Raw genomic sequence first — 13585 nt, 5'->3', positions numbered from 1 at the left:
GCAAGGGCAATTATTTGTCAAAGGTTTTGTTCTTTCAAACATAAGCAAAGTAAATGGCCACTTGGGAGCTCCTCTTTCAGTGCCTGTTGTTCATACCTGTCTCCTCTCTGGCCATGTGGAGAAGCAGGGAAAGAAAGAAGATGCAAAAGGGAAGGTATGCTCTTGCCAGATTTCTGGTATCTAATGTGAAAGTAGAGACAGAGTATTAATATTGAGACAGTGTAAATCCCCAAAAAATTGCTTGAATAGAGGCATTAATCATATACACACACACACACTGGATATTTTTGTTTAGACTATTTTATAAGTAGAGGAGTCACATTTTTAGGTGAGAACACAAATGAGAGGAACTGCAAAGGGAAATGAAGTTAGCAATGGTTATAACTTGGAATGAGTCTTGCCTTTCCTATACAAATGTCCTGTTGTGAAGTAATCTCCATCTAGGGACTAAGGATTGTTGGCTGACATCAGAACTTGATATAATTGTTCTCTGTCATTTTAGGAATGTGGGAAGCAGATGGGCTTTGGAGCAAGCCAAATACAATCTGATTAATGAATACTTCCTAGTGGGAGTTACTGAAGAGCTTGAAGACTTTATCATGTTATTGGAGGCAGCTCTGCCCCGGTTCTTCAGGGGTGCCACAGAACTGTACCGGACAGGTATTAAAACAGTTGATTCATGGAGTTTTCAACCACTTTCTGCCTTTTTTACTGTAAATTGTTTAGATCTAGGTGAATAGTTTGAGTCTCTGCCAGGTTTGCCTCTCAGCTGGATGATGCTCCTATATAAGAAACAAACTCCTTTTCAAAGATTCTCAGTTCTTTCTTTCTCTCTCTCTCTCTCTCTCTTTCTCTTTCTGTCAGGGGTGATGCTAGTCTAAGTATCTTTCTGCCTCACACAAATTATAAATATTTAAGGCTGGGGTAAAGGTAGATGTGTAGGTATACTGCATGTAGCATTGTGATATGTTTGTAACAGAATATTTTTTTTTAAGTTTTACAGTGGCTTCAGCTTTTTAAAGTAGCTGATGTGGCAGATTTCCATTTCCTCAGAAGCCCTGTGCTCAATGCAGCCTGGTTGGCTGAGCAATAAAGCCTGAGGGATGCAGAGACTGAAGTAGATGTTTATCTTCCTGCACTCCTAGCTACAAGAAGTAGCTCAGTTTCTAGGAGCTGGCCATGCAATTTATGATGAAGAGAAGATCTATCTTAGCAGGGCTCCTTGCTGCAAATAGAGGGAGAAAAGGATCTGATGTACAGAGCCTGGATATGTAGTATTAACAAGTTAATTAGAAAGCAGCAGCACTCCTTGGGGAAAATCTGGTCATCATTTTGGTCATCTTTGTCTCAGAAACTCTGCAACAGGGATATGGCTTATGTATAATTTATGATAAGACTATAGTATCCTATTTAGATGGGAGAATAATGGTTTAAATGCTATTAGTAGAGATTATATTTTGATTAGAAATAGACAATTGAAATCATGCGAAAACAAGATTTTTTTCTCTTTTATGGAGAGCTACAGAGAGCTACACCAGAACAGGAAGGTTTTTGGTAGTCTGAGTTGAATATAACCTTCCCTGGAGGTATTTAAAAGATGTGTAGATGTGGCACTGGGGGACATGGCTGACTGGGACTTGGCAATGTTAGGTTTGTGGTTGGACTCGATGACCTTAAATGTCTTTTCCAACATAAATGTTTCTATGATTCTATGAAAGAAGTCTCTGCAGTTTCTAAAATTCTTAACATTTGATACCAGATTAGCATATAAATAATTAATTTTGAAAGACCAGTTTTGCTCCAGGTCCATTATATGGAGTAATCTTACTCCTTAAATGAATGTTCCTTCCCTGGGTTTATTAGAGCAAACAGGAAGAATTGAAAGAATGGATGCAAAATTCATAAACATTGAGTGAGAGAGACTGCAGGTTTCCAACTCTTCATGTTGTGTTAATAAATTTTGGATTAAAGCCTGCTTCTTCTAATGCAGTTTATCAACACACTGAGAATATAAAACCTCTGTAAATAACAAAGGACTGTAAACATTTTTTGAGCACGTGAACTTGAAAGTGAAGTTATTGCTTTCATTTTGCATTTAGGAAAGAAGTCGCATCTTAGGAAAACAACTGAGAAAAAACTTCCCACAAAAGAAACTATTGCCAAGCTACAGCAGTCTGAAATCTGGAAAATGGAGAATGAGTTCTATGAATTTGCACTGGAGCAATTTCAGTTTGTCAGAGCACATGCAGTTCGGGAAAAAGATGGAGAATTGTATATTCTGGCTCAAAACTTTTTCTATGAAAAGATTTACCCTAAATCAAACTAAGAATGCTATACTATTAGATTTATGGACCTAAATCTTTGGCCACATCATCATCTTAGTCCTCAACCATGGAAACTAGATTGCTTGTAGACCTCCAAGACATTTCTTTATACAGGAAAAGTGGGTTGTGGATCACCTGCAGGGCTTTGGATATAGCTGTGTTGGTAATCCAGAAGCAAAGGCTTCATTTCTTTTATCTAACTAATATTTTCAGTGGGAGTCAATATCCTTAACCTGAAGAAATCTACAATGTAATTTGGAGCAATTAAAACACGGCAGTCCTATTTGAAAATGTAAACAATCAAAAAACCACTTCTATTGATGCTCTTTTTAATTTTCAGAGCAATTTATTTTCATTTATACTTCTGTGAAGAGGAAATCATTTTTCCCCAGCTTTCAACATGGAAATTTTGGTTGTATACAGTATGAGTAGTCCTAATAACTGGTTGACATCTGTGCTTTGTTTTAGTGAATCATGTCACATGATATTAATTGGGATGGTTAATCATGTTCTGCTGAGAAATGCTGCTGCTGGAATTGCCCATATTTATATATGTGGTTTTATTAAAAAATTACAACTACTCATTGGTGTTAAAAATGTCATTTTCACATTAATATTGTAAAAAGTTAAAGAATCAGCAGTGGGGATTTTGTTGGGTTTTTTTTGGGTTTTTTTTTTTTGTTTTTTTTTTTTTTTGATCACCACCACCACTGGCTGAGGTTGGGAAAACTACAAAGAAATTTGGTATTGTCTGCAGTTCTAGTTGATCCTTACACAGTGGTATAAAAATTGTAAATTCAGTAAGTTTCTCCATGGATTCTTTGTAATAATTGTAAACTGAGGTATTGGTGAATCCATATTATGACTCTACTAGTGAGCTGTGGTATGGCTAGGGTTTTCCTACTACTTCAATACTTTTATCTGTAGAATATTTTTACTGAGGTGCTTTATAATGTGTTTTAAAGCATTGCATTTACAAAAGGAGTAAAATGCTGTAAATACTGCTTATTTTATGTATTTGGACCAAAAGGTTTAAAGTAATTAGTTTAAAGTGGGGTTTTTTGCACTGGTTCTGTTATGTGTGAAGTGAAAAACATCACATCTACTTCCTCGTTGAGTTAACTGTTGGACATTGCTGAAATGCACTTCAGTGACCTCTCTGACTTCAATACCAGAATGTTTTCCAGGGATTTTCTTTTCAGAAAAGTAGTCTTCATCCTTTTATTAGGGTAAGAGAACAAGAAGAAAATTGTCATATGCAGTCTGGTTGGGAAAGGTGCAGTGAACTCGATTGACATAATTGTATTTATGTAACTGCCTTACGTGACTGTTGTGAATTTGTGAGTTGCAATTATTAAGAATGTGAAACACCTGGCAAATGAAGTAAATTGAAATTTGAGAACAGATGTTTGGGGCCACTGCATTATAGCAAATGGCCATGGAGCACTGCAAGAATTTTTCCTATTGAATTTTCTTAAAGATATGACTATTTACACAGCTTCCACCTGCCTTTTCTTAAAAGTGCTTTTCACAAGATTTGATCGGGAAGGCACTGAGGAGACAAAGAAAGGAATGGTGGGAAAGGTTTAAATTCTTAAGGTATGATGCTGAAGGTTTAGTTTAAAATTACCAAGTGGAGTTTCTTTAACCAGCTTGTTCTTGTAATGAAAACAAAGGAAATGGAAAATGGTCTGTGAACTGGATGTCTGCAGCCAAAAGCAACAGCCCAATTACAGAGAGGATAACGAGAGACTATCAAGTACATCTTGCAGTTTCTTTGTTTTCTTAGATTTTTCCCTTCTGATTTTAAAAATAGATCTCTCTTTGTTCTTCCCAAATAATCAGGGAAGTTCCTTCTCGTAAGTTACCATTTATATAGCATGAACCATGCATAAGACTTCCTGTTCTTGTTCTTGTCTGTTGACATAATAATAATGCCAACATCTTTGGATATAGGATGTGTTAGGTCACACATGAAGACATGTTTCCTAGCTAATGAAAGGAACTGAGGAGTCATACACAAAAAGTAGTTAATGGAGATCTAAAAGTTTTAATTGAAAAGCAGACACCTTTTTTAAAAGTAAAATAAATATCTATAGTCCCAGGAAAGATTTCCACTCAGTGATAGTTTTATGTTAGATTTTTTACTATGTTGTTCTAATTCAGATTAGTTTATCTTCTTGAATCTCCTTCAGAATTTTCAGCAGAGCACCTCTAAGAGAGCTCAAGAGCTTGCTAAGAGAAAATGCAAAATATTCATCTAAGTAGGTATGTACAATTGCTTCTCTATTGACAAGAAAACAATAGACAAAACTTCTACTGATTTCAGTAGGGTCTACAGAAACAACTTCTATTCTGTAAACAGTTTTGAAAGTTATGTTTCTTTTTTTTCCTTCCAGGATTTAGAATTTCTTAATTACGAGTCTCCAATAACAAAACCAATAGAACAATGCAATTTTTTTTACTTTTAAAAGAGCAATATATTTTTCATAGTTCATGTAAGATAACACATTTTATTTAAGCAGCTATAATTTCCTGTTCTTTGCTGTGAACTGTGATGGTTGAGACAAACAAGAATTTTAGGAACGTTTTTAGAAATGCTAACAACAGTTGGAGCGGTACTGATTTCAGGTATACTCAGAAAATGTGATCATCTGTAGAACACACAAGGACTGCAGACAAGACTATCTGCTTTTATATCTAGTGCAACCATTAAGGACAACTGTGAACTTAGAATAATTTGAATTTACAACTATCAAATTGGATTTCCTAAAAGACAGTTTAGGAAAAGGAGCTTTACAGATTTTTTAATAATCTGTTCTATTTGTTTTCTGTTTAGAAACAGGAACAATCCAAGTTGTTGCCATTAAAAATATTTGATGGTATATAAATATTATTTATTTCATGTATTTTCCCTTAATGACTCATAGAGGAAAGCAGCAATATGTGAAGTTTTGTTTTTGCAGGTTGTATGGTCAGTAAACTATTATGCAGCCTCCTGAACACAGATCTTTATAGTGGAGTCACTGTACTCTCTGTAGAGGAGTGAGATTGGCTTTTTGCAGGGCTGAGTTCATTTGAAAGGTGCTGAAATGCTCATATAGCTACATATAGTTGAGAGTAGATTTTGTGACACTGTTGTGTACTTTCTGTACAAAAGTGCCACCCAGATTTTGTGCACAACTCTAGCCCTGTTGAAACTCCTGATGTCAGCCTGAGGCATAAGGTCCTGCTGTGCAGGTGACTACACAGCCCTGCCCACAGCATGCTTGGGGCACTTGTGATACTCTGGGCAGTGCTGGCAGGAGAGCAGCAGTGCTTTTAGCTCCTTCCCTTAATAATTCTGCAGCCACACAACAAGAATTTCACTTTTATTTTGTTAGTGCATCTATAAGCAGACCCAAGGCTAGGATGCAGAATGTCCTCTGTGCACATTCCTGCTTGTTCTGGGTGGATTTTTCTAGCAATCTGCCTTTTATTGGTATGCTGATTATGGCTTCATTTTCAAACACACATTAAAATGTATAGCTATACAATGTAGGATGTGGAGAACCAGCCCACCCTGATCATTTGAAATGCCTTTTCTGGGTATTTAGGTTTTCTGAAGATACCTAGCTATTTTTACATTACCGGAATAAACTTTTGCTTATTGATGATCTCAGAGTAATTCTATCTTATACTGGGAAAAATTCAGTTTTTTTTTTTACACTTCTGTTAAAATTTTCCATTAAGCTTACCTGGCTTAATGTGTATATGTATACTTAAAGGTGTATGTGACAAAAAGGTGTGTGGATGATACTGTCTGAGCTGTGCTGCTTAAGCAGTCAGTGGAAAAGCCTGATTCAAGTGCACTGCCAATCTAGCTCTTCAAAGTTAGAGCATATTTTATGACTACTAGAGATTGAACTTAAAGAAAGTTTAAGGCTGCTTAGTTGGATGGATGCTTCCTTTACTGTAAGCCTATGCAACTGTGTAACCTTTGCAGCAGTATTTATAGAAAGAGCCTCTCTTCTTGAGACTTATCTGGAGCATAATTATAAATGTTCGTACACTTGTACTGTCTGATACTTACATCAGCAGCTTTCCATAGCTTCTGCAAAAGAGACAGGTTTGTGAGCATTTCTAAAGCAGTACTGAATGTAATTTTGAAAAACATGGATTGTGCTTCATGACCTTTTTATTTTTAAACACACACACAGCTAAATAGTGCCTTTTTTCCTCACAATCCATGTTGAAGATGCTTGCTCCCACTCACCCTCCGTAAATTGATTCATTTGTGCAATACTATTCCAACTTGAAACAATTTTGTCACAGCTATTTGTTTAAGAAATAATCTCCATTTTCCCTCACTGTGCTGCCAGCTTTCTGTTGTTTAAGTGTTTCAGTTGATTACCTAATGCAAATGCTATAAAATAAAATACCCATTGGGAAGGGGAAAGAAAAGAAGTCTGGTGTCCTGTCTTAATATTTGCATGTCACATTCACATGGAATGCTTTTTTTCTGGAGCATGTTGTTATACAGTATTGTGAACTTCGTTAGCAGCTATTGTGATTTTGGAGGGGAGAGAAAAGCTGGAGTGTAGCTCTTCTGTAATAATTTCATACAGCTATAACCAAATATATTTAGAGGCCCTCAGAACTTGCCTGGGCTTTGTGACCAGATAGGTTTTAAGTTTGTAGGGGTTATACACTGTGCTTGAAAGTGTCAATGAAAAGTTCTTGATATTAAAGCCAAGATTTGTAAGAACAGAAAACTGGCATTAAAACAGAGGATTTATACCTTTGTGCTTCCCTGCCTGAGGAAACTAATGACCAACCAATTGCTGTGGTATGGGAACAGCCTCAGTTACTGCAGTGCTGAGAGTGGTGTAAGAACTTGAGTAGACTAGAAATGTCATTTGCATTTGTAAGCAAGGACTTAGAACAAGAAAATACAGTGAGCATGGGTATGCTGCTGTTTATGATTTCTGAGGCATACTGTAACCACTGCCCTATAAACATCCCTGGCTGTGTGTGCTAAGGAGCTGAACATCATCTGACCCTGCCAAGGGGTCAGGAGTTAATGCAGGAGTTCCTCAGTATGTAGTTATCAGCCTTGACGATTAAAAACCATCATGGAACTATTCCGCAACTTCCACTCGAGGATTTTGATGGCTTTTAAATCCCCCTTTTGTTTAAAATAGATTTTTCCTTGCTCCTGTGAATGGAAGTGATAGGTGTAATTGTGCACAGGAAACAAAGTCTCTGCTTTTATCAGCTGGGGGAAGTGGAGGAAAAAAATGCCTATTTAGAGGACTTCCTAAGGTCACTGTACCTGTTTCTGAAATGATGTAGTAAAATAGAATGACAGCCAAAATAAGTTGCAATACAACAAAAAGCTTTATTTAAAATGACAGTAGCTCCTCCTCTGAAAGACAGAATTACTAGTGTATGTGGTAGGTACTGGTTGGACCATTTTTAACTGATGCTGCCATTTGCCCATGTAATTAATCTCAGCAGTTGGAATTCATGGGAGGGGAGCAATAGAAGGGAAAGGTGGTTTTTGTTCTAACCATTTTTTTTTTTTCAGATCCTGTATTTTCATTTTATTTATTGTTTGCATCTTGCAATTGATTTCAGTATAATTTCCTTACTTTTTAATAAAATAAAAAAAGTTGCTAGTGAATGTCAAAGCACTACCCAGATGTTTTCTTCAAGCACATGTCCCCTGCTATGACCTCCTCCCCCAGCTTCATTACCACATAACACAGATGTGGTAACTTTCAATAAGAGCTAATTTAAAGGACTAATAATTTTCTTTGTTAAAAAAAAACCTCTACAAAGAACACCTGTGGCCTAAAAATGAAGGCTTTGAGACCTTTAACCTTGTTATAATAACCAACTGCATCCTCATAAAAATGGAAAATACCGTGATAAACATTCTCTGCCCCTTTCCTGCACACTTACAAGGCTGATCCTGAATCCGTTCTCACATTTGCTACACACAGACATTAACCTTTTGTAATAAATATGACTGTCAAAATAATTGCACAGAGAATAATCTTCCTATTGAAAAAAAAAGTTAAAATTGGGAACAAAATAGGTTAAAATGGTGATTCATGGGAATTGTGGTTATAGTTCAAGTATATAGGTATTGCATTCCTCTGATGTTTTAAGAAATAATTCACTTCTATGCTGTATACATGTATGTGTTATTTCAAACACAGTTTCATTATTTACCAATAATGAAAAACCTTGTTCTGTTTTGAAAGAGAAACATACCTAATTTGGTATGATAATTTGAATGCTCTAACTCTACCAGAACTCTGAGTTTGATGCAGCAGTTACTGGAAAATATTATAAGCTGTCTCTTTACCAAAAAAAGAGAAAAGCTAGTGTAGAGAATAATGGCCTAGAGGGCCTAAAGGCACTATTACAGTCTTGACAATTATTGATTGCTGTTTTTAGCACAGAATAGAATTTGGAATCCTTAATCTCCTTTATTTAGAATTTAATAACTTTAAAAATGTTGTATGACTTGGAGAATTGGCAAGAGGAGAAGGAATGCTAGAGACTTGTGCAGTTACAGGCTGGCTTTGTGAAGCCTGCCTCACAGCAGTGTGTAACAATGGGTGTAAATATGGACAAACATCATGCAAAGCAGTTGATGTGGAAGGAGGGGTGTATTTACATCTGCAAAGACAGTCTGTAAAGAACAGAGGAAAGTACAATATATATAAACCACTATATAATGCAGTAATTGCTTAAATTAACAGCTATGATGGCTGTCTCTGGCCTAATTTTCTGCTTTGGATCTTCAGTGCCTTCTCCTGACTGAATTAATAAACTTAAAGCTGCAGCCATCGAGGCTGCTGCTATTATAAGCAAGGCCTGTACACCACCAAATGAAATGTCTCCTATTTATAGCCCAGACCATATACCTACTTCCCACAGTGCTCCAATACTACTGACAGCTAAGCTATGGATCTGGAAAAGTAAATTACATTGACTGGTAGGCTCATGTGCTCTGCATCTGAGGTCTTTGCTTCTTGAAGATAAAATAATAATTGCATGATAGAAGTCAAATCCGTAAAATCTGGGAGAAAGCAACTTAATGTTCAGATTATGTGGAGCAAAAATGCTGCACTTTTTTTTTGGTGTCCATTCAGAATGAGTTCACTGGCTCAGGCAGATTCCAACAAGACATCTGTTAATACTAAAGGCTACTTCAGAGAGATGGTTAGAAACATGAGTTTTACTGTCAGCAAAAATGGCTGTAAATGTTTTCCACAAAACTTTTCAACAAGGTTTTTAAAGGGTTTTTTTGTAACGCAAACAGGGAGTTTTCCCCTTAAAACAGAGCAAAACAGGAATGTGTCAGTGCCCTCCCCACACTAGCAAACATTCTCTGTCAGTGTCCTTTTATTTTTTTACCCCCTAGTGTGTGGAAAAATATGTATGAGTGCATGACATCTGTGTTCAGTCTGTCCCTTTTCTCAGCTGGCTCTATGAGATAGTGTGCTAGTTTTTGTTCCTCCACAAGTCTTCCAAAGGACAAGTCTTATCTTGCAGGTATTGTTGTGGGACATGAGATCACACCCCAGTATGGAGTTTATCAAACTCGGTGTTTACTCAGGGTCACCTTTGAGAGCCTGGTGGCAGTGGAGGTGCCTGTCCTGTGTGTGGGGGCAGCACTGGTGTGTTGTGCTGCATTAGCTCGTTTGTGCTGCTGACAGCACCTAGGACAGTTTGCATGCATCTACTCCATGTATCTGGCAAGGATACTTAACCCGGGGGGGATGTTTTTTCTTTTTTTAAACTTTGTGCAGGAAAAGTGCCTGACAAGATGAGAATTAGGCTGCAATCAACAGGTTTTATTGAGCAAAGCTTTGCAATAAGCTTATGTCTATCTTTGGTTCTATACTGCGTCTTCCCCAACTCACCCATCCAAGAAAGCTCAAGAAAAATGAAGAGTGAATTACAAGGCCAAAGGCAGCTTTTGAAGACAAGGTTGAAAACCTTGTAAGTAGTCAGAGGCACAGGCAGATGCATGAATGTGCTTTCAAAACCCAGCTTCTTTGTGTCTCTCAGCATCTGAGTACAGCTGGGGCTGTACTCAGTTCAGGTACCTAGGAAACAAGTTTAAAAGAGCTTTCTGCAATTAAAGATCCTAATGTTAAAGCTTGTTGCTCCTTTGACAACAGTGTTTTCCAAGGCAATTGTGTACCTTGTGACTGAAAGAGGAGGGAGAAACCCTGATGTCATCATGGTTTATCCTATATGTTCACAGATGATTGTTCAAATTAATTGCATCATTTCATGTCTGATTTGTGTGTGGTAATTTAAACTCTCTTGTCCCTTATCATAGGCATGAAAAAGATGGGTTTAAAATCCAAAATAGACTCTCTCCCATGCCAATCTCATTTTGTTTATCCAAATTCAAATCATGATTGAAGACTGGAAGTCTTCCTGTCTAGTTCCAAAGGTACTGCAGAAGAATAGGAAATGGGGATCTGGGTACCACAGCTATACTGGATGTTCTAAAATTTCTTCACGTCTGTGATATTCCATAACTAAAAGCAATGCAAGCTAAATGTTGTGATACTTGACAGTATTTGTCAATTTTTCAAGTGTGGAGCCTGACTTTAGCTATTTATGTTAACATATAGTTAAGTAATAAATTGTTCATGGGTTGTTTTCTTTCAGGTTGAGCAAGTATTGTAACTTTCTAGGAAAGCATAATACCTAGTTTTGTGACAAGGTATTCAAATTTCAACACTCTGGCATCTGAGTTTGTAATTGTTGACTTTATTCTTCTAAAACCAGCCAGAAAATTGGTTTCTGTTGTTTCATGCCTTGTTGTGAAAATACATACATACATTTCTGACAATTTTTTAAAAAATCATTTCCTCTTCATATTCTCTTCTGTAATCACATCTGCAAGAAAAATGTGAGTTAGAAACATTAATCATTTGGGAGCCTTGTGTCTAAGTCTTTGAAGACAAAGTGCTGCTTCTGCTGACTGTAGACTTTTTTGCCCAGGGTGGTTTCCTCTTTCCATATAAATCAAAAAACCCCATACAGCTGTTCTTCCCAAATCATGTGGGGGCAGGGGGAACCCTCAAGGAGTAAATAGCTGGTTTTCATGTGATGTTGCTACCACAAAAAACAGGCCACTAATAGAATCTTAAAGGATTTTTGAGAAACAAAGTTTAAGCAATGTAAATTAAAAACAAAGCCAAATTTTCACCCTGCCTAAAGCTGGTACAAATCCTTACCCACATCACTTCAAAATTGATAGGATTCCACTCTCTGAATGTCCTTTCAGATGAGGAGGGGTTTTAGTTTTAGTTTCTTAGGGTTCTGTGGATTGGTTTTTAGGCTTCATCCGCTGATGCATCAACTCTCAATAAATGCGTCAAATAATGAGATTTATTAGCATTTGTTGGTGTCTCTAATTCCTGTGAAGAATATCCAAGAGATGGTAAAAACTGACTGCTAGCTGAAGACTTGTCTGTTGAAAGGCAGGAGAAAGGTTAGTTGTGGGATATTGGTGTCAGGTTTTAGGAATTATGATTTTCCAGTCTTTTAGATGACACAGAGCATAACTGAGAAGTTTAAGTAACTTCCCCACAGTTACTCATCAGAGACAGATGTTTCACCCTGCACGTGCAAAGCAAGTAGACAAACACAGGTGCCAGAGGTGAATTGCTGCATCTGGCACATCTCATCTTCCCACTCATCTCTGGGCACCTGTTATCATCATCTGTCCAGCAGAGAGAAGTCCCTCCATCAGGTAAGCACTTTCTTTACCTATTTCGGGGCAGTATAGATGCTTGTTCTTTGTTGATCAATTAGATAAAGAGCTGTGTTAGTATTACTGCACAGAAATGTTTTTATTGGCACACAATGCAGTTGTGCTGCAGATCCAAAGGAAGCCTGTGTTGGTCAGAGGTATTGCTGTGTGGCTGCCAGAATATCTGTTTATTACTGGGTAGTATTGAATAAAGTCCCCTTCACCTTTACAGTGTTTTGGTTAGAAAATCTGGTACTGTTGTCCTGTGTCAGAAGTAAGCACTGAAGCTCTGGTGGGTTTGCTTGTCTGAGAAGCTGCATCTTCTGATGGCTGCTGCTGCTGCCTGTGTGCAGCCTCGCCCAGCTACAGCATGGTGGGCTGGGGCCTGGGCAGGGCTGCCCTGTGCCTGGAGGGGGGAATGGCTCCCTGGATTCCCCTCTCTGCTGCCAGCTGTCAGGTACAGCAGCCTGGAACAGTTTGGAGGAATGAAGACCTGGTGGGTCTGCCTGCTGAGCTGTTTTGATACTGATGTGTGCTGAGATAACAGCAAGATTGGGTTTTTCACTGCACTCCTAAGCCAAGAGTGTGGTATCTGCAAATATAGCACTGGTGTTGATATATGTGAATTGCCTCCAGCTAGGCAAGAACATTGTGGAGGAGCCAGGAATTCAGACCTCCTGAGCCCTGCACAGGCTGCTCCTGTCTTTTCGTTAATCTTCTTCCTGTAGAACTTTCTACCTTGGCATGACTAATGTTCCCAATTAATGTGTGCTAACCTCTAGCATTTTAATATAATAAAGTAATAATTTATGTCTTAATACGGAATTTAATTTTTGTACTTGCCTGTCATGTTTCAGGCACCATGAAGGGTCAAAAAACAGGTGTAGGTGTCAGGGGAGCGCTGCATTTGCAGCACTGCTCATGAGTTATGAATCAAACTTGCTGTTATTGGCCATATCAGGAAACAAGATATTGTTATTTGGGATGCCAGAATTAATCCTAGGCTCTGAAGTGAGAAATAAAGCAACATACAATTATGTACTGAATATTGCAGCTAGTTTGACTGATTTGGAAAAGAGTCAGAACAGGAAAAGCTGTCTGTGCTGGCAGCGTTAGTGGATTACAGAGCAGCAATTGCACCTGCTTTTCTCACCCCAGGTCTGATTCTTGCTTCTGAAGATTTGAAAAGAAATGTCACAATTACCTTCTTTGTTTGCCTGCTATATTAACCTCTTGTTTAAAAAACAATGAGGAAAATGATCAGAGAAGGTGATCTGATCCTTTTGGACAGCTGTAGCTGTTGGGAACAGTGGTGTGTCAGAGCCCTGTCTTGGGCTAGCCTTGTGGTGAAGTATGCAGCTGGTGGAAGGAATTGGGGAGACACAGAAAGCAGCATATTATATAGAACACTTTGTTCCCAGACTGACATCCCTCTTGTCCAAGCTCCATTAATATTTAACAGGGTAAAAAGAGGTTATTTTACTTC

General features: G+C 37.8%; 1 protein-coding gene across 1 annotated transcript in view; it reads left to right on the top strand.

Annotated features, from left to right (window-relative positions):
• HS2ST1 (heparan sulfate 2-O-sulfotransferase 1) overlaps positions 1–6770 on the top strand; it is a 79079-nt gene extending 72309 nt beyond the window's left edge. The window contains exons 6-7 of the mRNA XM_071436343.1: positions 503–660; positions 2100–6770. Coding sequence (XP_071292444.1) covers positions 503–660; positions 2100–2326 — 385 coding nt within the window. The 3' untranslated portion in view covers positions 2327–6770. The remainder of the gene's footprint in view (positions 1–502; positions 661–2099) is intronic.
• The last annotated feature ends 6815 nt before the right edge of the window (positions 6771–13585 follow it).

This window comes from Agelaius tricolor, unplaced genomic scaffold, assembly GCF_023055355.1.
Source record: "Agelaius tricolor isolate 1412-34295 unplaced genomic scaffold, bAgeTri1.0.p SCAF_11, whole genome shotgun sequence".
Lineage (NCBI taxonomy): Eukaryota > Metazoa > Chordata > Aves > Passeriformes > Icteridae > Agelaius > Agelaius tricolor.
Note: the sequence above shows the minus strand (reverse complement) of the source record. Positions and strands in the feature narration are given on the sequence as shown.